The sequence below is a fragment of the Physella acuta genome, unplaced genomic scaffold, assembly GCF_028476545.2.
Source record: "Physella acuta isolate Inbredline_101_S28 unplaced genomic scaffold, ASM2847654v3 ptg000353l, whole genome shotgun sequence".
Classification (NCBI taxonomy): Eukaryota; Metazoa; Mollusca; class Gastropoda; family Physidae; genus Physella; species Physella acuta.
The window spans coordinates 1142019-1170000 of NW_026731872.1; the positions used below are offsets into that span (position 1 = coordinate 1142019).

The window sequence follows — 27982 nt, forward strand, 5'->3', positions numbered from 1 at the left end:
TGATATGGGGCTACGAATGAAATGAAATGAGATGATATGGGGCTACGAATGAAATGAGATGGTGTGGGGCTACGAATGAAATGAAATGGTGTGGGGCTACAAATGAAATGAGATGGTGTGGGCCTACGAATGAAATGAAATGAGATGGTGTGGGGCTACGAATGAAATGAGATGGTGTGGGCCTACGAATGAAATGAAATGAGATGGTGTGGGCCTACGAATGAAATGAGATGGTGTGGGCCTACAAATGAAATGAAATGGTGTGGGGCTACGAATGAAATGAGATGTGTGGGGCTACTAATGAAATGAGATGGTGTGGGCCTACGAATGAAATGAAATGAGATGGTGTCGGGCTACGAATGAAATGAGATGGTGTGGGCCTACGAATGAAATGAAATGGTGTGGGGCTACAAATGAAATGAGATGGTGTGGGCCTACGAATGAAATGAAATGGTGTGGGCCTACGAATGAAATAAAATGAGATGGTGTGGGGCTACGAATGAAATAAAATGAGATGGTGTGGGGCTACGAATGAAATAAAATGGTGTGGGCCTACGAATGAAATAAAATGGTGTGGGCCTACGAATGAAATGAGATGAGATGGTGTGGGGCTACGAATGAAATGAGATGGTGTGGGGCTACGAATGAAATGAAATGAGATGGTGTGGGGCTACGAATGAAATGAAATGGTGTGGGGCTACAAATGAAATAAGATGGTGTGGGGCTACGAATGAAATGAGATGGTGTGGGGCTACGAATGAAATGAAATGAGATGGTGTGGGGCTACGAATGAAATAAAATGAGATGGTGTGGGGCTACGAATGAAATAAAATGAGATGGTGTGGGGCTACGAATGAAATAAGATGGTGTGGGGCTACAAATGAAATAAGATGGTGTGGGGCTACGAATGAAATGAAATGGTGTGGGCCTATGAATGAAATAAAATGAGATGGTGTGGGCCTACAAATGAAATAAGATGGTGTGGGGCTACGAATGAAATGAGATGGTGTGGGCCTACAAATGAAATGAGATGGTGTGGGGCTACGAATGAAATAAGATGGTGTGGGGCTACGAATGAAATGAGATGGTGTGGGGCTATGAATGAAATGGTGTGGGGCTACGAATGAAATGAAATGAGATGGTGTGGGGCTACGAATGAAATGAAATGAGATGGTGTGGGGCTACGAATGAAATAAAATGGTGTGGGGCTACGAATGAAATGAAATAAAATGGTGTGGGGCTACGAATGAAATGAAATAAAATGGTGTGGGGCTACGAATGAAATGAGCTTGTTCTCTTCCAGCTTGGCATTCAGCCCAAACGAGAGGAAAACATTTACAGCTACTTGTTTTTTGTATTGTTCATCATATTTGGATCGTTCTTTACATTGAATCTCTTTATTGGTGTCATCATTGACAACTTCAACTCCCAGAAAAAGAAGGTGAGTCTCTAGCCTTGATACACAGTCATTGAGCAATATGTCTTTTAGATGTTTCTTGAGCGTGACAAAATGTTGTACTTTGACAGGCTGGCGGCTCGCTAGAGATGTTCATGACAGATGACCAGAAGAAATATTACAATGCCATGAAGCGCATGAAGTCCAAGTCTCCACAAAAGTCTATTCCTAGGCCTAAGGTAACTCAGTTCATCCAGGAGACTAAACTTGGTCCTGCTATCTTGTCATCTTCTCTTACAATACAATCTTCCTGTTCTGTTTCAGTACAAATTGGCTGGTCTGATATTTGACATCACAACGGATCAAAAGTTTGACATTGTCATCATGGTCATCATTATATTAAACATGCTGACCATGATGTTTGAATACTATGGGATGTCCACGCAGATGAAAGACATCTTGGCAATCTTCAACTTGATCTTTATCACGGTCTTCACTGCAGAATGTGTGCTCAAGCTCTTTGGCTTGCGCTGGTACTACTTCAAGGTTCCTTGGAATGTCTTTGACTTTGTAGTCGTTGTTTTATCAATTTTAGGTAAACCACAATTTCATTTCTTTTTTAGATTTCTGTTGTCATATGTAACCATCTTTTATGTCACACACCACATCAGTACACATTACACACTACCACCTGTACACATCAAACCACCACCTGTACGCATCACGCCACCACCTGTATACATCACACCACATTTGCATGTCAAACCACCGCCTGTCACCACCATAATTAATACATTACCTCTTCTTTTTTAGCTTCTTCTCTCCAAGAATTTGAGGATAGTTTTTTCATTTCACCAACTTTATTGAGAGTAATCCGAGTGTTTCGTGTGGGTCGAGTCCTTCGATTGGTCAAGTCAGCTAAAGGAATAAGAACTTTGCTTTTTTCTCTTGCCGTTTCTCTCCCTGCTCTCTTCAACATCGGGCTCCTACTGGGACTTGTCATGTTTATTTATGCCATCATGGGCATGAATTTTTTCCAAGGATCAGAACAAAAATATGGATTAGATGATACTTTTAATTTTGATACATTTTTTCGTAGTTTTATTCTGTTGTTTCAAATGTGTACAAGTGCTGGCTGGAGCGACGTCTTGAATGGGCTCATCTACAGGTGCCCTCCTTCAGGGAGTTGCAATGACTACACCAAGGCCACCCTGTACCTGGCTACTTACCTCATCATCTCCTTCCTTGTGGTGGTCAACATGTACATTGCTGTCATCCTGGAGAACTTCAGCCAGGCTACGGAAGATGTCCAGCAAGGTCTGACGCCTGATGACTTTGATATGTACTATGAGAAGTGGGAGAAGTATGACCCCAAGGCCACCAAGTATATCCCACTGGATCAGCTGTCTGACTTTGTTGACTACCTGGAGGAACCACTCCGTCTGCCCAAGCCTAACCATTTCATCCTGGTCAAGCTGGACATCCCTATCTGTGATGGAGACAGGTGCTACTGTCGGGACATTCTGGATGCCCTGACCAAAAATTTCCTAGGGACCACAGAAGCCACGGACATGCCGGTCAAAGAAACAGACAAAGAGAAAGAAGAATACAAACCCATCAGCAGCACACTCAGGAGGCAAAAGGAACATTATGCCGCGCGCATCATACAGAAAGCTTATAGAAACTACAAGGGTATCACTTGTGAAACAAGTTTTGCTGGCGATGACATGTTTGGTCGAGATGATGACAGCCCACCCCCACCTCACAGTGACCCTGGTGACCCAGGCACCAGACAGTTGGAAGAGGCTCCTCCCAAAAGACCCAGAGACAGTAAAACCAGGGGGAAAGAAGGAGGGAAGAGGAAGTCTAAAGGAGAGAAGAAAGAGGAAGGGGCTGGCATGAGAATGATTGATGTCATCAAGCAAGTCAATGAACAGATGAAAAAGGCTAAAGACAGTGGAACATTCATTCAAGAAACTGAGCCAGAGAGCAGAACAGTCGAGTTGGGTCCAAATAGTGGGATAGTAGCATGACGCCTCTAACGGGTCCATAGAGCAGGGTAGAGAAACCTAACAGGACAGCTATTGTACATTGAATTATTTGTTCATCTTAAGACACACAGTTGCTTTGATAGCTGCTGGTTGCCACAGCACTAGAGATAAACAAAGCAACTGACCAACATTTGGTGTCTTGGATAAATCAGCAAATTGGTCATGTCTTTCCTCTTATTTATTATTGATTTACACTATTTATTACTGCTACCTGTGGCCATTATCATCAGTTTTTTTACTTGCTTCACCCATTAGCTTTTTTTTTCATTGTATCTATTGGATGCCAGATTTTTTTCATTGTATCTATTGGATGCCAGATTTTTTTCATTGTATCTATTGGATGCCAGATTTTTTTCATTGTATCTATTGGATGCCAGATTTTTTTCATTGTATCTATTGGATGCCAGATTTTTTTCATTGTATCTATTGGATGCCAGATTTTTTTCATTGTATCTATTGGATGCCAGATTTTTTTCATTGTATCTATTGGATGCCAGATTTTTTTCATTGTATCTATTGGATGCCAGATTTTTTTCATTGTATCTATTGGATGCCAGATTTTTTTCATTGTATCTATTGGATGCCAGATTTATTTCTGCATTTCTATGTTGAGACTGTAAAATATTTTATAAATGTGAACAAAATATGAGATATCTAGCGGTCAGTCAGTCGGCTTCTTAAATCTTTGATTGCATGACCCATTATTAGGTGTAACTGTTGAAACCTGTGAGCCATTTTAATTGTGTGTAGTAAAATGAGCCATGACTAATTAGTAATTGTGAGATGAGTCATATTGCAAGCAGCGAGTTGATAAGTATAGAGTATCCATTGTGTTTGTCAGTAGATTTCTTCAACTGATCCAAGTGTCTGTTTGTGTTTGTCAGTAGATTTCTTCAACTGATCCAAGTGTCTGTTTATTGTGTTTGTCAGTAGATTTCTTCAACTGTGTTTCTATTGCACTCATGACTTGTACAGCTTCAAATCTTGCTGGCCACCAGGTGTACAGTTTCACACAGCTTTCTTCATGGATTTCTCTGTACAGTTTTTCATCACTTTTATTGTGATAATTTTCCATATTTATATATTTCATGAGTATTTTTTCCAATATGTGATAATATGCGGATGCAGTAACATTGAAACCATCATCAATTTGACATTATCAGCCTCTCAATCTTATAGTTTTGAATATGGTACATAAATGGCTGAGTTCTGGCACCAGCTAGATGCCAGAGCATATGATTAGATATCTGGCCATGTGATATTGTAGCTAATGGGAGATGGATGGCCTGGCCATGTGATATTGTAGCTAATGGGAGATGGATGGCCTGGCCATGTGATATTGTAGCTAATGGGAGATGGATGGCCTGGCCATGTGATATTGTAGCTAATGGGAGATGGATGGCCTGGCCATGTGATATTGTAGCTAATGGGAGATGGATGGCCTGGCCATGTGATATTGTAGTTAATGGGAGATGGATGGCCTGGCCATGTGATATTGTAGTTAATGGGAGATGGATGGCCTGGCCATGTGATATTGTAGCTAATGGGAGATGGATGGCCTGGCCATGTGATATTGTAGCTAATGGGAGATGGATGGCCTGGCCATGTGATATTGTAGTTAATGGGAGATGGATGGCCTGGCCATGTGATATTGTAGCTAATGGGAGATGGATGGCCTGGCCATGTGATAGTGTAGCTAATGGGAGATGGATGGCCTGGCCATGTGATATTGTAGCTAATGGGAGATGGATGGCCTGGCCATGTGATATTGTAGTTAATGGGAGATGGATGGCCTGGCCATGTGATATTGTAGCTAATGGGAGATGGATGGCCTGGCCATGTGATATTGTAGCTGAGGGCCATTTGTTTGGGCTACTTGTCTTGACTTTTAGATTGACTCATATTTTGTTATGACTTTATTTATTTGATCATTTCTGAGTCGGTGCCTCCAATATTTTGATTCTGGTCATCATTTTATTAACAATGAATTTGAGCATGCGTCAATACGCTGCTAGCTAGCCACGTCTAACCATCAGAAGGCCCTAACAATTCTTATTGCAACACTGAAGGAAGCCTTACATTTGTTTACTTGTCATAGTTTTAGCTTTGGACTCCAGTTGGTAGCATTATTTGTTTCAGATTTGGACTAAGTTGTTACTTAAAAATTGTCTAAATGTGTCCACAGTACATTGTGATTAGAAAGAGTTCAATTTTCCCCTGCCACATAATTGAAAGAAGAATTTCTTAAAGCCATTGTTTGTACTAAGCACAGCTAAGCTGCTGTCCCTGTGGCAGACCTGTCTCACTTTGTTTACAATGTCACGTCTTCCCACATTTGATTTGAGTCACTGGCCTTCTGAGTTGTGGACATTGTTCATATTGTACATAGTTGGCTTTGTTATTGAGGTACATGTTCCTTTACTATTTGATTCTTCATCCTACCTTAGAACTCTTTTATTCTGGTTCTATTTCTAACTCCTGCAATGGGTAGGTGCACCCCCTCAAGTCCTAAGTTCCCTGTGAGACTGGTGTACATATTTCATGACTTCATCAATCACTGGCTGTACATTTGGTTAGCAAGCCATTTTTTATGCTTGATCAAATCCAATTTATGCAGTTCTGTAGTGCCACTAGATCAAATGATGGAATGTGTGGAATCTTCTTTAAGTTTCTTTCAAAGTTTGTTGTGCCAGTGAAGAATGCAGCTCTCCTAACCTATTCATCCTGCCAGCAGTTCATGTAGAGCCATCACTCTTGTTCTGTAGCACTGCTTGAGTGCAGCTACAAGAAAACTTGTCTAGATCATAAGGATATGTGGGCTTACAAGAAAACTTGTCTAGATCAGTTTCACTAAGGATATGTGGGCTTACAAGAAAACTTGTCTAGGTCAGTTTCACTAAGGATATGTGGGCTTACAAGAAAACTTGTCTAGATCAGTTTCACTAAGGATATGTGGGCTTACAAGAAAACTTGTATAGATCAGTTTCACTAAGGATATGTGGGCTTACAAGAAAACTTGTCTAGATCAGTTTCACTAAGGATATGTGGGCTTACAAGAAAACTTGTCTAGATCAGTTTCACTAAGGATATGTGGGCTTACAGGAAAACTTGTCTAGATCAGTTTCACTAAGGATATGTGGGCTTACAAGAAAACTTGTCTAGATCAGTTTCACTAAGGATATGTGGGCTTACAAGAAAACTTGTATAGATCAGTTTCACTAAGGATATGTGGGCTTACAAGAAAACTTGTCTAGATCAGTTTCACTAAGGATATGTGGGCTTACAAGAAAACTTGTCTAGATCAGTTTCACTAAGGATATGTGGGCTTACAGGAAAACTTGTCTAGATCAGTTTCACTAAGGATATGTGGGCTTACAAGAAAACTTGTCTAGATCAGTTTCACTAAGGATATGTGGGCTTACAAGAAAACTTGTCTAGATCAGTTTCACTAAGGATATGTGGGCTTACAAGAAAACTTGTCTAGATCAGTTTCACTAAGGATATGTGGGCTTACAGGAAAACTTGTCTAGATCAGTTTCACTAAGGATATGTGGGCTTACAAGAAAACTTGTCTAGATCAGTTTCACTAAGGATATGTGGGCTACAAAGGGGAGGGGGGGGGGGCCACTCTGGTTGGTGTGCTCTGTTGTCACATTATTAAATTAGTTAGGTAGGTTAGACTGAAATAGTAGAAATGGTAAACTCTGGTTTCCATTGGATGTCTCACTTTTCTCTCTCCATCTGCATTCTGTTGTTGAAAGATTGTGTGAGTCAGCTTGTTCCACCTGACTTGCAGGTTGGTCTACATTAGTGCTATTTTTGTCTGAAGCAATAGATTTGAGTTGCGCAGCACACATGGTATTGCGTGAAAGAGCTTCTTTAACCACACTTTTTGCTCTTAATTACACTACTGGTTTTACTTGAATAAATTATTTGATACACAAATGAATTTCTTTTCTTGTTTGATGTTGACAGCAATGCTGACAGTAAGTTTAACATGCCCAGTAGAATGGCTGTAAATATCTTGTACAGATATAAATACAGAGACCATCATGAGTGGTTAAGCAACACTTGTGGTTACTACAGGAATAGAAGAGACATACAAGATGGCTGATGTTTACTGCTTTATTCTGACATTGTATAATTAGATGGCTATAAAAATTAGTTTTTGACTGAGAGTTTACAGGGATTTTATCTGCAGTTATTTTGAGGGAAAATCATCTGTTCTCTTCTGCGGCTCTTCATTCGCTGGAAAAATTCTCTGATATCTGCTTCTGTAACAACCTGCAAATGGGAGAATAAGGTTGGCCACCATCAAATGGGGGTATAGTTAGACCTGTGGGCTGACAATAAAAACTGGGAGAAATAACTACACATTGATCCTAATTCAAACTTTCTTTCCAAATTAAATCCCAAAAGTAGTACAAAAATATGTTGACATAAGATGGATAAAAATGGTAGCTGCAGTGAAGTTGATGCAGAAAGTAAGATAAACAAATAGAGTATTGGGTGAGATTGAACAGAAGGTGACCAAACAAAGCTAGATACCCAAGCTGTTTCAAATGTAAACAAAAGAAATGAAAATGGTAGCTGCAGGGAAGACTGGTAAGGCATGGGAAAACACAACTTATAATTAGTTGTTTGATTTATTTACACAATACAAGAGTAGTATATTTACAAACAGTTGTAGATATACTTTTTTTTTTTTTAAGTTAAATGAAACTTATGCTTTTTCGTGCTTTCAAAACTTTTTTTAAGAGGATGTTACGAAGTTAGAATGAGGTACAAGGTCAACAATACTGTACAGCGCATGAACCGCAGAGGTAACAAAGTCCATTGCTGTTTCTTAGTTTTAATTATGGCTGAAATTAAATCAACATATCGATGGCAATACTTGACATAACTAAAGGATGATTGAGCTATATAACTTAAGTATGACTTGACTAGATTCAGGACGAATATCTCAACACCCTAGCACAACAAACTGCTCTAACTTAGTTCCCCCAGCAACAAACTGCTCTAACTTAGTTCCCCCAGCAACAAACTGCTCTAACTTAGTTCCCCCAGCAACACCCTAGCACAACAAACTGCTCTAACTTAGTTCCCCCAGCAACAAACTGCTCTAACTTAGTTCCCCCAGCAACACCCTAGCACAACAAACTGCTCTAACTTAGTTCCCCCAGCAACAAACTGCTCTAACTTAGTTCCCCCAGCAACAAACTGCTCTAACTTAGTTCCCCCAGCAACAAACTGCTCTAACTTAGTTCCCCCAGCAACAAACTGCTCTAACTTAGTTCCCCCAGCAACAAACTGCTCTAACTTAGTTCCCCCAGCAACAAACTGCTCTAACTTAGTTCCCCCAGCAACACCCTAGCACAACAAACTGCTCTAACTTAGTTCCCCCAGCAACAAACTGCTCTAACTTAGTTCCCCCAGCAACAAACTGCTCTAACTTAGTTCCCCCAGCAACAAACTGCTCTAACTTAGTTCCCCCAGCAACAAACTGCTCTAACTTAGTTCCCCCAGCAACAAACTGCTCTAACTTAGTTCCCCCAGCAACACCCTAGCACAACAAACTGCTCTAACTTAGTTCCCCCAGCAACAAACTGCTCTAACTTAGTTCCCCCAGCAACACCCTAGCACAACAAACTGCTCTAACTTAGTTCCCCCAGCAACAAACTGCTCTAACTTAGTTCCCCCAGCAACACCCTAGCACAACAAACTGCTCTAACTTAGTTCCCCCAGCAACAAACTGCTCTAACTTAGTTCCCCCAGCAACACCCTAGCACAACAAACTGCTCTAACTTAGTTCCCCCAGCAACAAACTGCTCTAACTTAGTTCCCCCAGCAACACCCTAGCACAACAAACTGCTCTAACTTAGTTCCCCCAGCAACAAGGGTTCTTCTTTTTAAAATGTTACATCCTTACGTACCTCATCACAATCTGTCACTATCCTTTAATAATAGAAATCATTCTACAACACACATACTATCACACCATTGCAATCTCCTGATAACATTCCAACCAATGTAGATTAAGTACATGTCCCCTTACAAATGCTGTCGGCTAGTTTTCTGTCTTGGGGAGCACATGGAAAATTTGTCAGAAATAACTCACATTTTTCCCAAATAAAATCTAACTCAAACTGTTTACTTCAGTTATTATTGAAACAAGTTGTTTTACAAAATGATATTAAGAATAATAAAGATGGTTACTATCTATCCTTTATTTACACCACACAAGAGAGTGACTGAGCACAGGGTAGGAAACTTGAGCTACTTACCTTCCTCTCCTGAGCAAAACTTGTTAGAAATTCTTGCAGCTCTTGTTTAAAATCCATAATGCCTGGATATGAAAACTAGATTGAGAACTTGCTTAAATGATTGACATGTATTCTAATTTCTTAAATGCTAGAAAGGGGGGATGGGTGGAGATAACGTGTGGTCATACAGTGTATGTGGTTTGGGGAAGGATCACACAAAGAAAGGGGGGATGGATGGAGATAACGTGTGGTCATACAGTGTATGTGGTTTGGGGAGGATCACACAAAGAAAGGGGAAAGGATGGAGATAACGTGTGGTCATACAGTGTATGTGGTTTGGGGAAGGGGGGATGGATGGAGATAACGTGTGGTCATACAGTGTATGTGGTTTGGGGGAGGATCACACAAAGAAAGGGGGGATGGATGGAGATAACGTGTGGTCATACAGTGTATGTGGTTTGGGGAAGGATCACACAAAGAAAGGGGGGATGGATGGAGATAACGTGTGGTCATACAGTGTATGTGGTTTGGGGAAGGATCACACAAAGAAAGGGGGGATGGAGATAACGTGTGGTCATACAGTGTATGTGGTTTGGGGAAGGATCACACAAAGGGGGGATGGATGGAGATAACGTGTGGTCATACAGTGTATGTGGTTTGGGGAAGGATCACACAAAGAAAGGGGGGATGGATGGAGATAATGTGTGGTCATACAGTGTATGTGGTTTGGGGGAGGATCACACAAAGAAAGGGGGGATGGATGGGGATAACGTGTGGTCATACAGTGTATGTGGTTTGGGGGAGGATCACACAAAGAAAGGGGGGATGGATGGAGATAACGTGTGGTCATACAGTGTATGTGGTTTGGGGAAGGATCACACAAAGAAAGGGGGGATGGATGGAGATAACGTGTGGTCATACAGTGTATGTGGTTTGGGGAAGGATCACACAAAGAAAGGGGGGAGGATGGAGATAACGTGTGGTCATACAGTGTATGTGGTTTGGGGAAGGATCACACAAAGAAAGGGGGGATGGATGGAGATAATGTGTGGTCATACAGTGTATGTGGTTTGGGGGAGGATCACACAAAGAAAGGGGGGATGGATGGGGATAACGTGTGGTCATACAGTGTATGTGGTTTGGGGGAGGATCACACAAAGAAAGGGGGGATGGATGGAGATAACGTGTGGTCATACAGTGGATGTGGTTTGGGGAAGGGGGGATGGATGGAGATAACGTGTGGTCATACAGTGTATGTGGTTTGGGGAAGGATCACACAAAGAAAGGGGGGATGGATGGAGATAACGTGTGGTCATACAGTGTATGTGGTTTGGGGAAGGATCACACAAAGAAAGGGGGGATGGATGGAGATAACGTGTGGTCATACAGTGTATGTGGTTTGGGGAAGGGGGGATGGATGGAGATAACGTGTGGTCATACAGTGTATGTGGTTTGGGGAAGGATCACACAAAGAAAGGGGGGATGGATGGAGATAATGTGTGGTCATACAGTGTATGTGGTTTGGGGGAGGATCACACAAAGAAAGGGGGGATGGATGGGGATAACGTGTGGTCATACAGTGTATGTGGTTTGGGGGAGGATCACACAAAGAAAGGGGGGATGGATGGAGATAACGTGTGGTCATACAGTGTATGTGGTTTGGGGAAGGATCACACAAAGAAAGGGGGGATGGATGGAGATAACGTGTGGTCATACAGTGTATGTGGTTTGGGGAAGGATCACACAAAGAAAGGGGGGATGGATGGAGATAACGTGTGGTCATACAGTGTATGTGGTTTGGGGAAGGATCACACAAAGAAAGGGGGGATGGATGGAGATAACGTGTGGTCATACAGTGTATGTGGTTTGGGGAAGGATCACACAAAGAAAGGGGGGATGGATGGAGATAACGTGTGGTCATACAGTGTATGTGGTTTGGGGAAGGATCACACAAAGAAAGGGGGGAGGATGGAGATAATGTGTGGTCATACAGTGTATGTGGTTTGGGGGAGGATCACACAAAGAAAGGGGGGATGGATGGGGATAACGTGTGGTCATACAGTGTATGTGGTTTGGGGGAGGATCACACAAAGAAAGGGGGGATGGATGGAGATAACGTGTGGTCATACAGTGTATGTGGTTTGGGGAAGGGGGGATGGATGGAGATAACGTGTGGTCATACAGTGGATGTGGTTTGGGGAAGGGGGGATGGATGGAGATAACGTGTGGTCATACAGTGTATGTGGTTTGGGGGAGGATCACACAAAGAAAGGGGGGATGGATGGAGATAACGTGTGGTCATACAGTGTATGTGGTTTGGGGGAGGATCACACAAAGAAAGGGGGGATGGATGTGGATGGAGATAACATGTGGTCATACAGTGTATGTGGTTTGGGGGAGGATCACACAAAGAAAGGGGGGATGGATGTGGATGGAGATAACGTGTGGTCATACAGTGTATGTGGTTTGGGGGAGATCACACAAAGGGGGGATGGATGGAGATAACGTGTGGTCATACAGTGTATGTGGTTTGGGGAAGGATCACACAAAGAAAGGGGGGATGGATGGAGATAACGTGTGGTCATACAGTGTATGTGGTTTGGGGGAGGATCACACAAAGAAAGGGGGGATGGATGGAGATAACGTGTGGTCATACAGTGTATGTGGTTTGGGAGAGGATCACACAAAGAAAGGGGGGATGGATGGAGATAACGTGTGGTCATACCGTGTATATGGTTTGGGGAAGGATCACACAAAGACTGACCTCTGACAACTTCTATCTGTCGGACTCTGTCCATGCCAGTCAACATGGAACTTTCAGGCTCCTCTGGTGAGACGGAGTTTCTTCCCTTTTCTTCATATGCATGCACTGTATCAGTCTCGTCAATGAGAAACTCCAGACATTTTTCTGTGTACATTTCCTGCAAACAATGAGTTATGTAAGGTAGCACATACAGAGGATTAGCAATTCTTTAAGAATATCTCCTTTCCAACAACACCAGTTTACCACTGCCAACACAGATTTCCATGGGCAGCAACTGTGCAATACTGAGTCTGATTATTGTGCCATCATGACAAACACTAGCTAAACATTAGCTTGCAAATAATCAGAGCTAGACAGATGGAACCAATCACAGAGCTAGAGAGATGGAACCAATCACAGAGCTAGAGAGATGGAACCAATCACAGAGCTAGACAGATGGAACCAATCACAGAGCTAGAGAGATGGAACCAATCACAGAGCTAGACGGATGGAACCAATCACAGAGCTAGACAGATGGAACCAATCACAGAGCTAGAGAGATGGAACCAATCACAGAGCTAGACGGATGGAACCAATCACAGAGCTAGACAGATGGAACCAATCACAGAGCTAGACAGATGGAACCAATCACAGAGCTAGACGGATGGAACCAATCACAGAGCTAGACAGATGGAACCAATCACAGAGCTAGACAGATGGAACCAATCACAGAGCTAGACAGATGGAACCAATCACAGAGCTAGACAGATGGAACCAATCACAGAGCTAGACAGATGGAACCAATCACAGAGCTAGACAGATGGAACCAATCACAGAGCTAGACAGATGGAACCAATCACAGAGCTAGACAGATGGAACCAATCACAGAGCTAGACAGATGGAACCAATCACAGAGCTAGACAGATGGAACCAATCACAGAGCTAGACACTTACCATGCATTGCTGACACTGACACAACTTGCTCCTCCAGCCTTGCTGCCAAAATGTTGCATGATCTGGAATATCCAAAGTATATTTTTCTCCAGCTTTTACTAAACATTCATCAGTTTTTTGATGCTTGCTACTTTGACTAGTCTCATGCTTGCAACTGGCCATTAACTTGAGCCTTTTTGCCTCTTCTCCCTGCAAGAATCATTATGTCAAATAACACTGAGTACACATTACAAATAACAGATTTAGTCATATGGCCCATCACATTACAGCTCAAGTCTTAGATTGAAAAGCTTTGTGAAACAAACCTCAGATGATTCTGTGTGTTTTCTCTTGACTCCAGCTGACTGTACAGGCTCATCCTCGATGTCAACAGGAGCATCTTCATCTACATGAGGGGAGAGAAGGTTCAATCATACTTAATATTCAAGAATACTTGGACATACAAACCTATTAAGGTATAGGCCCAGAGAAAGGAATACATGGACATACAAACCTGTTAACGTATAGGCCCAGAGAAAAGAATACTTGGACATACAAACCTGTTAACGTATATGCCCAGAGAAAAGAATACTTGGACATACAAACCTGTTAACGTATATGCCCAGAGAAAAGAATACTTGGACATACAAACCTGTTAATGTATATGCCCAGAGAAAAGAATACATGGACATACAAACCTGTTAATGTATATGCCCAGAGAAAAGAATACTTGGACATACAATCAGGACAAATCATCTCATCAAACTCCTCAGGAACAGATGTCTTCAAGTGCTGCAAAGATAGAACAATTCAACAATACTTTAGTGGAACAATTCAACAATACTTTAGTGGAACAATTCAACAATACTTTAGTGGAACAATTCAACAATACTTTAGTGGAACAATTCAACAATACTTTAGTGGAACAATTCAACAAAACTTTAGTGGAACAATTCAACAATACTTTAGTGGAACAAATCAACAATATATGAGTACAATTCAGACTCAAGTGTAAGCGCTTGACAAAAAACAAATAGCATGGGTAGCCTTAGATTAGACAAATGACAAATAGCATTAAATTAGACATAGAAGACATAGCATGGGTAGCATTAGATTAGACAGAGGACAAATATCATGGCTAGCATTAGATTAGACATAGAAGACATAGCATGGGTAGCATTAGATTAGACAAATGACAATTAGACAGAGGACAAATAGCATTAGATTAGACAATGTACAAATAGCATGGATAGCATTAGATTAGACAAAGGACAAATAGCATTAGATTAGACAAAGGACAAATAGCATGGGTAGCATTAGATTAGACAAAGGACAAATAGCAATGATTAGACAAAGGACAAATAGCATTAGATTAGACAAAGGACAAATAGCATGGGTAGCATTAGATTAGACAGGACAAATAGCATGGGTAGCATTAGATTAGACAAAGGACAAATAGCATTAGATTAAACAAAGGACAAATAGCATTATATTAGACAATGGACAAATAGCATGGGTAGCATTAGATTAGACAATGGACAAATAGCATGGGTAGCATTAGATTAGACAAAGGACAAATAGCATGGGTAGCATTAGATTAGACAGGACAAATAGCATTAGATTAGACAATGGACAAATAGCATGGGTAGCATTAGATTAGACAAAGGACAAATAGCATTAGATTAGACAGGACAAATAGCATGGGTAGCATTAGATTAGACAAAGGACAAATAGCATTAGATTAGACAAAGGACAAATAGCATGGGTAGCATTAGATTAGACAGGACAAATAGCATTAGATTAGACAATGGACAAATAGCATGGGTAGCATTAGATTAGACAAAGGACAAATAGCATTAGATTAGACAGGACAAATAGCATGGGTAGCATTAGATTAGACAAAGGACAAATAGCATTAGATTAGACAAAGGACAAATAGCATGGGTAGCATTAGATTAGACAGGACAAATAGCATGGGTAGCATTAGATTAGACAAAGGACAAATAGCATTAGATTAGACAAAGGACAAATAGCATGGGTAGCATTAGATTAGACAAAGGACAAATAGCATGGGTAGCATAAGATTAGACAAAGGACAAATAGCATTAGATTAGACCAGGGGTCGGCAACCTGCGGCTCGCGAGCCGCATGCGGCTCTTTTGATATCAAGATGCGGCTCTCCAGCTCCTTGCACAAATACTAATAATGTTAATAAAAAAATAAAATATTTAAAATAAAAAAATGTTGAATCCGGGTTCAAGTCAGTAGACCGCCCCTGAGTCCACCCAACTCTTATGGGTACCTAATTCACGTTAGGGAAAGTAAAGGCGGCTGGGCATAGTGCTGACCACACTATCTCTTCATATGCCGAGGTCACAGAAACAAGTGAACTCTACTTCACTTGCCCTAAAGACCGTCAGGTTTGAAAAGGGAACTTTATTTTTATATTAGTTATATAAGTATATTAGTTGCATCACAAAATTCATTTTGAACTATAAATACTATTAGTTTTAGAAAAAATTAAATTATATATTTCCTTTGAGATAATGTTTTTTATTTAATAAGTATATTTTGTGCCTTTTTAATAATTAAACAAATGACAAAGTAAAGTTGTTTTACCTCCCTTAGCTTAGGGACTGGGGAAGGGTTTTGAGATTAGGAGCAGATGAGTTAAGTAAGCTTAGTGTGGTCAGCCAATGGCAACAGACTTGAATCAACTTACTCTCCCATGTAGCCAATCCTCACAGACAATACACTGGATCATTTCATCCTCAATCTGAAACATACAAAAATACACTGGATCATTTCATCCTCAATCTGAAACATACAAAAATACACTGGATCATTTCATCCTCAATCTGAAACATACAACAATACACTGGGTCAGTTCATCCTCAATCTGAAACATACAACAATACACTGGGTCAGTTCATCCTCAATCTGAAACATACAACAATACACTGGGTCATTTCATCCTCAATCTGAAACATACAACAATACACTGGGTCAGTTCATCCTCAATCTGAAACATACAACAATACACTGGATCATTTCATCCTCAATCTGAAACATACAACAATACACTGGATCATTTCATCCTCAATCTGAAACATACAACAATACACTGGGTCAGTTCATCCTCAATCTGAAACATACAACAATACACTGGGTCAGTTCATCCTCAATCTGAAACATACAACAATACACTGGGTCATTTCATCCTCAATCTGAAACATACAACAATACACTGGGTCAGTTCATCCTCAATCTGAAACATACAACAATACACTGGATCATTTCATCCTCAATCTGAAACATACAATACACTGGATCATTTCATTCGCAATCTGAAACATACAACAATACACTGGATCATTTCATCCTCAATCTGAAACATACAACAATACACTGGGTCAGTTCATCCTCAATCTGAAACATACAACAATACACTGGGTCATTTCATCCTCAATCTGAAACATACAACAATACACTGGGTCATTTCATCCTCAATCTGAAACATACAACAATACACTGGGTCAGTTCATCCTCAATCTGAAACATACAACAATACACTGGGTCATTTCATCCTCAATCTGAAACATACAACAATACACTGGGTCATTTCATCCTCAATCTGAAACATACAACAATACACTGGATCATTTCATCCTCAATCTGAAACATACAATACACTGGATCATTTCATTCGCAATCTGAAACATACAACAATACACTGGATCATTTCATCCTCAATCTGAAACATACAACAATACACTGGATCATTTCATCCTCAATCTGAAACATACAACAATACACTGGATCATTTCATCCTCAATCTGAAACATACAACAATACACTGGATCATTTCATCCTCAATCTGAAAATTTCAATATTCAACAATACATTGAAACATTCAGCAAAACACTTAAACATTCAGCAAAACACTAAAACATTCTACAATACACTAAAACATTCCCAGCAACAACAAAAATTAACTTACAAATGCATATTATCAACAGTATCAGTAAATGATTATGTCAATATAAAATCAGGTCTTCTAAAAAAACAGTTTAGAAAAAGACTTACTGAATCTTCTGGATCTGGGTATGGCCTGTGACAAGAGCAGTAAGCTCCCTTGAAGTTCTGATTGTAATGGTTGCTACAGTTCAAAGCTTTCTTTTCCTGCAAACACACACACAGACTTTTTTTTCTTTTGTTTTTTACATAGATAAGTCTGCTACTTCATCAACTTAGTCTTAGAATACCTTTAAGTTGCTGATTATAATTTTAAAGTAATTACCAAAACAGTCCAATGATTTTATTGTGTTATCACAAGAAGAACATTTAGGACATTTTCAATGACACAGCAGCTTAGTATGTTTACACACGTTATTTACACTAGGTAAAAGTAATATAATGAGAACAGTACATTTTTTAATATACTTTTCTTTTTATCAATATAAAATAGACTGTCTAGGTCAGCGCAAAATCTTTCTGCTGTTTTTTAAGGAAAAAGCAGAATTGCGTAAAAATGCAAAAGTGACATCTCTGCCAGAGATAATCCTATAAAGAAGCTCTTTGGTCAAGTTATGTTTAAGGCGCAGCCTAGCCGCAGAGATGTAACATCAACCTCCTAAGAAAAAGAAGCGAAAATTATTTTTTTACAGGGGGGTGGTGGGTGCTGTGCAGCGACGTAAGCAGAAAATTCATTGTTTTTTAAAGGTTTTTTTAAAAAGATCAACGCCATTAGATCTAGGCCTGTGTGATAGATCATGCAACCACAGTTAGTCTATGTCAGTATTTGTTGGTGTTAGGTCTATGTCAGTATTTGTTGGTGTTAGGTCTATGTCAGTATTTTTTGGTGTTAGGTCTATGTCAGTATTTTTTGGTGTTAGAAAAATTAAGACATAGATCAAGTGATTTCTGTTTCAAAAATGTTTCTAGGCACATTTCTACTTCATACTTGTCTTTCAAATCAATTGGCCTTTTTTTGGGCCAATAGAAAGTTACATCTCTGCTAGAAATGAGGGACAAGCTATAGGTAATATGTCAGCACATTAAGTATTCAAAGTCAAGTAGTAAAACATATGGCCATCATGACAAGTATTTGTCTTTAAAAGAACAAAACTATTGACCTACCTTGTATAGAGCACATTTATTTTCACCAAACTTTTCATTACCACAGTCGCATGTAAAATATCTAAAACACAAAGATAAGAAAGGTACAAGGGTTGCCTGCAAGTCTGCCCTAACTAACAAACTGGCCTGTTCTAATAAGTTAACTACCTTTTTGTGTAGAGCTCATACAGTTCATGTCCTTCATGACAAGCATAGCTGCAAGCTAGACATATGCCGGCATTCCCTTCAGGTGTGCATGTTTTGCATGCATACAGAGCTTGCCGCTTCAAGGGGCCCTATTACAAGCAAAGATAAATATTCAATAAGTTGGCCTAACTAAATTTTAGGTTGCGTTGTTAGTTGAAAAATAATAATTTTACCTAATTTCAACAATAACCCATAATCCTGAATTCTAGATAAAATGACATTACATTCCAATAGTAGAACACTTTTGCTTAGTATAAACTTATAATAGAACCAAGAACATAAGGTTGTTACATAAAATACATGATGTAACATTTTAAGAATATGTGTCAGGATTTTTACAGCAAAATGCATATTCGGTCTTCGCCATTGATAATTTTCTTTTTAACCCTACAATGTTTGGTGATTTTGTTGATATTGATAGATAGGACAATATCTTTGAAAGCTTCAAGTACAATATTTTTCCAGAATTCATTTTTGACAATATTTTATGCCTCTGCAAAGGAGGCAAGTATGCAAATCAAAGCGGAAGGGATCTACTTGGGTTTGTATGTACTTCTAAAATAAGCTAAGGAACAATTCTTTTTATAATTTGATTGCTTCAAATGGATTTTTAACATTATCATTAGGAAATTAATGCTGCAATTGATAAATGTAAGAAAAAGTTTATATTTCAGATATTTTAACTGCAATTTTTTTTTCGGGAATAAAAATTGTATGTTTCTACTTAACAGCATGTATTTTGATAGCAGTTTAGTGAAATCTATTCAAATGTGTAAAAGATTATTTATATGGCCGTAGATATAATATTTTTTATTTTAGCGGTTTTCTGTCGAGGCGAATCAATCTTCGCTTTATCCAGGCAAACATTGTATAACTTGACTTATCATTAAAACAAGAGAACTTTAAGTACACTGTGAATAGCAAAGTTTTTTTAAATTTAAGTTTCCTTTTAACCTTAAGACACTTGTTTTAAATCAAAATTAATTGATAATGTAATTATTTCAAAGTAAAAAATTTGCATCTGGTCATTTTTTTTAAAGTTCGGTCATTTTTTTTAAAGTTCTCATATCAGGCATGCTAGACAGCCAGCTGTATAAAAAAAATAGTTTTTTTTAACTAGATCTACGTCTAGCTTAAAAAATAAATAAATGAACGCTTAAAATGCCCGTAAACAGATTATTTAGCGCCAAAAAAAAGGCAGCTGAACGAGCATTTTTTTAAAATACGCATCAATGATAAAGGCTAACGGCCGATCAATTAAGTCTAAAAATCGCCCGTAATTAGGCCTAGCTCTGAAAAAGGCCACTGAACGAGCATCACTAATTATATAAACGAATAGGCCACGCAGCGTTGACGAGGTTAACCACCAGTCACGAATTAAATTCAGTCCAGCTACTGTCGGCCCACAAAGAAGAAAAAAATCAATATACTAATAAAATTACTAATACAATAATGTCCATAATTTTACTTTTTCCGCACACGCTACAACTGAATTATAATTAAAATACTAGACTTAACAGTTCATTCCGCAAAAAACAAAAACTAGTTGTTTCTGTGAGGTAACTAGCCTAACAATGACATCATGATACTAAAAATAGGGGATAGAAATGTCAGTGTGGGTACCTCATTTTGGGATAAGATTTTGGAAACTAGAATCAATAAAATGAAAATATACAAGGTAAATATCTCAATTTTAATTTAGAGGAGGTCGGGCCGTTTTCCCCGAGGGTCGGTCGTTTTAGCTGCGGTTCAGTTTTTACGGAGAGCGCTCCACTAGAAATCCTCTCATTATTTACAACAACAAATCTCTCGATTTTTACTGGCATTCTAAGGCATATTATCCATTTTATTAGCATTTTGCATTAAAATGATGAGAATTTGCGAGATTAACAGTTTTTTCATTTGTTGTGGATAGGACCCCTAAAATAAACGTAAAAACCGTCAGAAAACGACGCGTGACATTTCAGGGTCAGAGGTCAATCCAGCCATCTAAGCAACGAGCCAGCCTATTAATAATGACTTTGCACAAAAAGTTAATATATGCTAAATTGGCTTAGTTTACTAGTGTGCTAGTACTGCTAGCTATTATTGATACTTTTTTTAATTAAAAAATCATTTTGAAATTGTCAACAAAGTGCCTACATACTAGATCTAGTAGATCTAGAGTAAAGTTCCACGCGCTGTTAAAACACGGGTGCGGCCATCGCCTGTTTATCGCTTCGTACAATATTTGTTTTTATGTTTTATACAAACTGCCGATATCTGCTGTAAACCTGTCCATTTCTAATTATATCCAGGTCAAATTCTTTTGTTTTTCTCCTTCTGGAAGTCGAGTTTTTAAATTTTAAAGTTTTGAGGTATGACGTCGTAGGCGATTCTAGTTCCCCCTATGAAAAACACTAGGTCCCGGATGAGATGAATAAAACCAACCAATCAAAGCTTTTTATAACTAGGTTAACTATAAATAGCTTCTACAATATGTGCGGGACACTGTACATATGATAGATAAGGCTAATAAAGCAACCTGATAGGTGAATAGTGGTGGCCGTAGCTTGGGTAACGATTTGGGTGGTTTCACATCACTGCGTAACCAACGACTTGAGCTAGACTAGCCTAGTTCTAGATGCTCTATATTTCAAGCTAAGCCTAGAATCTGTATAATTTCTATTTTTCTCTGTTGTTTTAAATTATTTCGATCATCTACTTCTTCTAAATCTAGTTTGTGTCTCTACATACAAGCATATCTAAGCAAATGTTACGTTATGTCTTGTTAGTGGTTGTTACGTCCCTTTGTTATGATTATTATAGTTGCGTTCCTTGAGTCATCACTGGGTCGACTTTTAACCATTAATGTCCCGTAACGCCCGCTGCCGCCCGACACCGTTAATGTCCCGTAACGCCCGCTGCCGCCCGCTTAAAATACGCATAGAAAAATTAAATTTGTTTCATTAAAATTTGGCTTACAAATCCTAATTTTTAACTAAACAGGAAGTCGGATAGTTTCACCATCCTTTTCCGGTCTTATAATTTCAATGGCGCTTTTGAAAGATAAAAAATAATAGCTTCTTTCGATCTCGAAATTTTAGACTCATCTGTCCTTTTTTTTAGTAGATTTAATGTTAAAAATAAAATAAAATAATGCCTCTAAACGTATCTAGGCATGTATTTTATGAATTATTTATCTTAAACATAACCAAATTGATATTTAACTGTTAAATTCGATGATTAGTTGTTTAGACAAAAATAAATAAAGTTGACTACCGAAAATGACCTGTTTTGAATTTTCTCCGACATTTTTAATTTTTTTACTGTACTTTTACCGAATATAATATATTCTATTTAATACTGTTGGAAAGCCAGGTTTATTCCCAACATTAAGCAGTAGTTTTTATCTTAATTTTCAATTTCATTTAGACAAAAACAAATATTTTGTGAAACTATTCACTTGATCATACAGAGTTATGCTCCTTACATTGGGCCGTCATGGGTGGAGTTTTGGTAGAATGAATGGGACATTAATGGTTAATGTCGTTAATTAATTTAATTAACATGTTTTTAATTTGGTTTTGAAATCTATTAATTAATAATACAATCAACAACACGTTTAAAAGTGTAAAATATTTATTTTATTTATTAAACTAGGATTAAAACGTATAAAATACGATCGTTACGCTAGCTGGTTCAGGTGTCCGCAGGAAAAAAAAAAGAGGGGAAAAAAATATCGCAAGTAGCACGTCACTAAAACATGAATATCTCAAATTCAATGCGTAGGAATATAAAATGATTGATACATATTAAGAGTAGAAAGGCAGAGGAATAATATAGTACTTTGGGTTTGTTTCTGTGTTAAACAGTTACAAAATAGCGCCCGATGAAAGTCGGGAGTTCGCTATGTGTGACCGGTTGTGGAACTTCACTCTAGATCTACATCATACGCTTGCCTAGATCTAGGCCATGGCCCTAAAATAATACGAAGTGACTAGTCGGAAGAAGATTTTTCTCCCCAACGTCTCCACTTAGTCGGCAAAAGATAGTTCTGCGCATGCGCAGTGACCTAAGGCTAGGGTTAGGGCTAGAATGAGGGTTAGGGGTAGGGATAGGGTTAGGATTAGGGATAGGATTAGGGTTGGTGTTAGGGTTCTGCGGTTGTAAACACACGCATGCGCAGTACTATCGAAAACATCGCCGCGAAGGCAAGTCGTAGTTTCTCTCCATTGCGCACGCGTATCGCATGCGTATCTTATTCCGGCTAGAATCTGCCAAAATAATATTTATTGAGAATTGAGATTATGCTTAAATTATTACATTTTCATAAAAATTTCCACTACACTCTAGATCTAGAGATCTATAACTCTAGTTTCAACTTACTTTAGGATATGTGCAATTTTTTTCATCACTTCCACCTAACACAGCATCTGCTTCTGCTTCTAATCGAGCTTGCTCATTCAAGACATCGACGATCGATAAACTATCTTCTTCATCATCTCCAATGTTTCCGCATCTCCGAAGATTAATATTATTACCATTTTCTGCCGCCATCAATCCGTCTTGTTTGATGATGTCCAATATAAACTCTACAAAGGAATAAAATGTTACTTTTAAATGAACTCCAATGATGCTGGATGACGTTAGGCCATTAGATTAGGGTCTACAACTTTTTAGATTACGGTTACATTAACCGCGCTAATAAATCTTACTAAAGACCGTGCGTACTCTAAAAGTTTAAAGCACGCCATAAACAATAAGCCTAAGCCTAAAAACTAGTCAAGACAAATAAATAATAAATTCAGTTCAAAAATAGTTCAAAATCAACCAATAAGTAGGCCTACATTTATTTAATGTCAAATCTAAGTAAAAAAAAAAAACAACTATTATGTTGATGCTTTTGTTTTTATTGCAAAAAAAAAATGTTTTTAAAAACATGTAGACTAGCTAAAACTTGTAGAATGTAACGTGCTAAAAATAATAATAGTCAAAGAACAATGTGAAGTATTTCACTCTGACACGATTTTGCCTATGGGGGAATATTACACATGTATGTAGGGATCATGCACATCTCTAATATATAGGCTAGCGCTTGGTAGTTGAACCAATTCTTCACATTGGGAAGTTCCTTCGGAAAACTGCGCGGAGTCAGATGGGGCAAAACCTCACTCATAAAGTTAGGCCAGACTTGAAGCCACTTTTTACCCCTCTCATCCACCACTATTATCAGGATACGTCGACGCTAAAAGCCTTGAGTGTATGCCAATCATCTTATGTAATAATGAGGTAGAGGACCCCTCGGCGACAGCCTATTATGTGTCAGATTCTGACAGTCTTTTGCTTATGTCTTTAGCAATACAAAATTAAACAAAATGTTCCACAACTTTTAATTTTAAGTCACAATGTGAAAAATCGATAAAACGCACAATCGGCGATAGGTAAAGGTAGATCCCTTTTCGAACCTGGGGCAAATGAAGAAGAGTCCATCTGTTTTTTATGACCTCGGCTTATGGAGGAATGTGGTCAGCAAATGACCAGCCGCCTTTGCGTGAATTAAGTACACATTAGAGCTTTGTGGACTCTGGGGCGTTCTACTGACTTGAACTCGAATTCGAACTCGAAGTTTTCGGGTTAGCAGTCTAGCGCTTTACCGCCAGGCAACGCTGTTCCCCAAAGAAAGTCTACCACCCCCCCCCCCCCCCGAATAAAATAATATAAATAGAAAATATAAACTTTTACCAGTGTCCGCCCCCTCCCCGAATAAAATAATATAAATAGAAAATATATACTTTTACCAGTGTCCGCCCCCCCCCTGCAGTTAAAACCTCCTCTTGAATGACTCCAGTCAGAGATCCAGTAATCCTTTCCTTAGGGTTTGGCACCCCAAAGCCACCATAGATTTAAATACACAGTTATCCTTTACCTCACCCCACCCACCAACTGTCATCCCCCTCCCCTCTAAAATTCCAGAGGATTTCGGCTCTGGCAGCAGTGAAGCTTATTGAACGTTTGCTCTTAATTGTTACGGACTATTTTTTTAAGAGAACGGTTTCACGTAAAAAAAAAAATTAACATTTTTCTCAGAACATAAAAATTCGAAGGAAAGAAACCACTAACAATATATAAACACACCGTAGAAGCAACAGGTGGCTGAGGTGGGCGGTTCCCGTTTTCACGGTTTTTGTTTTATTTTACGAAATATGCCTAGATATAGGCCCTACTAGAATCTAGAAACTGGATCTAGATAATAAATAGGCCTAATAATAATAAATATCTATTTTTCAGTTGATAGGCCTACTACTAATTGTAATTTACTATACGCATTTTACGGTAAAACCTTATTTTATTGGTAATCTATCGTTTTAGGTACGTAAAATCGCCCGCGACTAGTAGTGTGAAAAACAGGTGACTCCTTACATTTTAATAATTATTTCACATTTTGAGGAGGATTTATGTTTTGAAAAATACCAAAATATTTCCTTGTTTCATTTATGTACCAGTTTTTAAACAATTGAATTAAAACTTTTCAGTAATAAATGATGCAACCATACTCATTTACTATAGCAGACATCTTGTTAGTTTTATTTTTATAGACTTATAGCCGAGATTCAGGCGGAAGTCACTCTATTTTACAAATGGCTGCTGTTTATATAGCAAATCTTGCTTGCAGACACTGCTGTTTAAAGTCAATTTCTGGCCTATATTGATATATTTAGCCATTGATTTAGGTTCATTATTCATTTATCTATAATATTTGACACAAACATATCACAATATACTTCTATTACAGCCTTGACAATGAGGTAACGTTTTCGTACATTAATAGCCGCGGGCGATTTTACGTACCCAAAACGATAGATTACCATTTTATTTAATATTTTACAGTTTTTGGTTTTACAGTATTAAAATTCCAACGAAGCCTCATACTCATAGTAGTTAGTACTTAGTAGATCTAGTAGTAAAGTAGTTAATATTCTAGATCAACTAGTAATTTCACAATGTGAGGTGGAGGTAACTAATGGATATTTCTTTCATTTGGCCATATTTATAACATATTTTACATAATGATAATATAACAGATAGGCCTAATTGAATAACAAATCACAATCCATGACCAAACCAGTCAAAAATATCCTGGAATAAACTTTAAACTACCCTATTTAAGACAACAATGAGTAAATATTTATATAATTTCAATACAAGCATAATATATAATAGAGTAATTTCCCTTGAAAAACTGTCTATTGTGTTGATTTTGTGGTTTAATATGGTTGTTTTGTATTGTTTTAATATATGCCTGTAGGCCTAAAGTGTTGTTTTTTTTCCAATATAATTGAAAGGATTGACTAATAGACCTTTTCATTCATAGTACTTAATACTTTATTAGTGTGCATCCAAGACCACAACAGTTGTTGGGAGGTCGCTCTTATGGGGTTAAAATAGTTATGACAGATTGCACTATTACAGAATAAATATAATGATGAACATATTGTTTCAGATAGAAATTGTGATTCGTGGTGGGGAGAGGTTGAGAAGAACTCAGCGATGTGATTTTGAGACGGGTCAGGTTTTTTTTTTGTGAAAACTGGGGATGGTTTTGGGAGAAAGAACAGCTGTAGAAGTATGACGTGTCATTCATTGGTGATCCATTTTCTCATTAAGAAGGGTCAAGAAATGTAAAAAGTATGTTGTCCCATTTCTTGAACCCCACCTTTTCATCCCCCACTTAGCACATATTCACAGAGTTAACACTCGCGCGTGACGTCATGTACCGGTACCGCCGACCGTTGGGCTAATCTTATAGAAACAACAAAACAAGCACTGCTGTTTTGACCCTTATACGATGTTTAATTTGATTACTTATGTTGGTGTTCAATTAAACAGCCCCTCACACATCTATCCCTCGTCCATTTAAACATACGTGGTTTTTTCTGCAAGCTTGCTGTCTTGAGACCTTCGGCCCTTAAAAAAATGTATTAAGCTCCCCCCCGTATAGAACTAGTCTACCCATTAAGCTCCAAAAGAAGCTTGGTAACAACAGGATGGTGGTCTAATTTTGAAGCTGCTCTGAGCTTTATAAAAAGCACAATTAACGATAAGATGACACTTATATTAAGTAAATTATAATTCTGAATTTTGTTACATTAAAATTGACATTCAATAATTAGGAGCTGTGTATTAGGTCAAACAGTCAACATGATATTGTAATTTAAGTCCAAGGAAAAAACATTTCCTCAAAAAAAGGTATACATTACTAAATTTTTGCGCAGTTTTGCGAAATTGAATTAAAGTATTTACGGCATCTTACAAACCGCAATAGCCTACTTGTGCTCTAATGTGGCCCCGTTTGGCTCATCAGACCCATGCTTATGGCCGTATTCCTAACGCCCCGCATTAGACACAGCACATTCGTTGGCAGGCATTTGGTGGCAAGCCTTTTTGACGGCGATAATGAGTTGAGGCCGTTTTGCCAAATGTCTTAAACTAGCAGGCTTGCAACTTTTGTGATGGTTCATTTTGAGCAAGGTATACGTATACTAATGCTTATTTATCGTTATTTTGATTGAACAAAGCATTATAGAGGTTCTCCATCAATCACCTAGGTATTTTTCCCCGTTCATCTCCTTTCATTAGACCTAACACGTCATAATTTGTGTAGCTGCCTAAGTTGACCTCACAAATATTCACTCACTCCGTAGCAAGTCATATGTCATATCATTAATGGACAGCCCCATATCGCTCATTTGGGTGTTTGTTATTGACAAAGGATAACCCAAATGTGTCTGAAAAGTGGAGACTAAGGATAATGACACATGGACTTAAGGGGTGGAGTGGCTGATATTTTTTAGATGATGCTTTACAAGGTTGGGGTTCAATTAAGGTAAAGAAAAGTAAAAAAAAACTGTCATAATTTATGAAAGAATCACTAATTAAAGAAAAGAAAACCTGAAATGAAAATAGCGAACATTCAAACAATAAGAAAAAACTCAAACTGTTTAGTAATGATGAAAGAAACATTAGTACAAAAAAACATGATTTTATACATGGATACAAGTTGCATCTTACAATACTTCTAAAATTAATGATGTTGTTTGTTAGTAAATTCAGTTTTTAAAGGGCAGAATTTAAAAAAAAATGCTTTGTAGGCCTATGCAACAAGACAATCATATTTAAATACATTTTCATACGAATAGAAATGAAAGGGAAGCTACTCTAAATAATATTCTCTGATGGCTGCTGTTTTTTATTGCACATTTACTATCTCGAACAGAGTTGATAAAAATTA

General features: G+C 38.4%; 3 protein-coding genes across 15 annotated transcripts in view; 2 read left to right on the top strand and 1 right to left on the bottom strand.

The window, feature by feature from the left end:
* LOC131941229 (sodium channel protein type 4 subunit alpha B) overlaps positions 1 to 7396 on the top strand; it is a 74819-nt gene extending 67423 nt beyond the window's left edge. For both annotated transcript variants that reach the window (XM_059300323.1, XM_059300324.1), the window contains exons 30-33: positions 1304 to 1441; positions 1528 to 1635; positions 1721 to 1991; positions 2210 to 7396. In XM_059300323.1, coding sequence (XP_059156306.1) covers positions 1304 to 1441; positions 1528 to 1635; positions 1721 to 1991; positions 2210 to 3429 — 1737 coding nt within the window. In that variant the 3' untranslated portion in view covers positions 3430 to 7396. The remainder of the gene's footprint in view (positions 1 to 1303; positions 1442 to 1527; positions 1636 to 1720; positions 1992 to 2209) is intronic.
* Positions 7397 to 7558: 162 nt separating this feature from the next.
* LOC131941237 (putative E3 ubiquitin-protein ligase UBR7) lies at positions 7559 to 23420 on the bottom strand. Its single transcript, XM_059300352.1, has 11 exons — positions 23080 to 23420; positions 18673 to 18800; positions 18526 to 18586; positions 17473 to 17568; positions 16109 to 16162; positions 14085 to 14178; positions 13713 to 13792; positions 13408 to 13596; positions 12475 to 12631; positions 9732 to 9793; positions 7559 to 7731 (listed from the first exon to the last, which is right to left on the bottom strand). Exons 1-11 carry the CDS (start codon positions 23248 to 23250, stop codon positions 7639 to 7641), a joined length of 1185 nt encoding a protein of 394 aa, XP_059156335.1. The 5' UTR covers positions 23251 to 23420; the 3' UTR covers positions 7559 to 7638.
* A 542-nt stretch (positions 23421 to 23962) lies between these two features.
* Positions 23963 to 27982, top strand: part of LOC131941214 (uncharacterized) — a 37094-nt gene continuing 33074 nt past the window's right edge. For 2 of the 12 annotated variants that reach the window (XM_059300278.1, XM_059300279.1), the window contains exon 1: positions 23963 to 23982. In XM_059300278.1, the coding sequence (XP_059156261.1) occupies positions 23978 to 23982 (5 nt within the window). In that variant the 5' untranslated portion in view covers positions 23963 to 23977. Of the gene's footprint in view, positions 23983 to 24745; positions 25027 to 25584; positions 25632 to 25689; positions 25708 to 26194; positions 26380 to 27982 lie in introns of those variants that run through there. The other 10 variants (XM_059300281.1, XM_059300285.1, XM_059300287.1 and 7 more) reach the window with 10 other exon arrangements.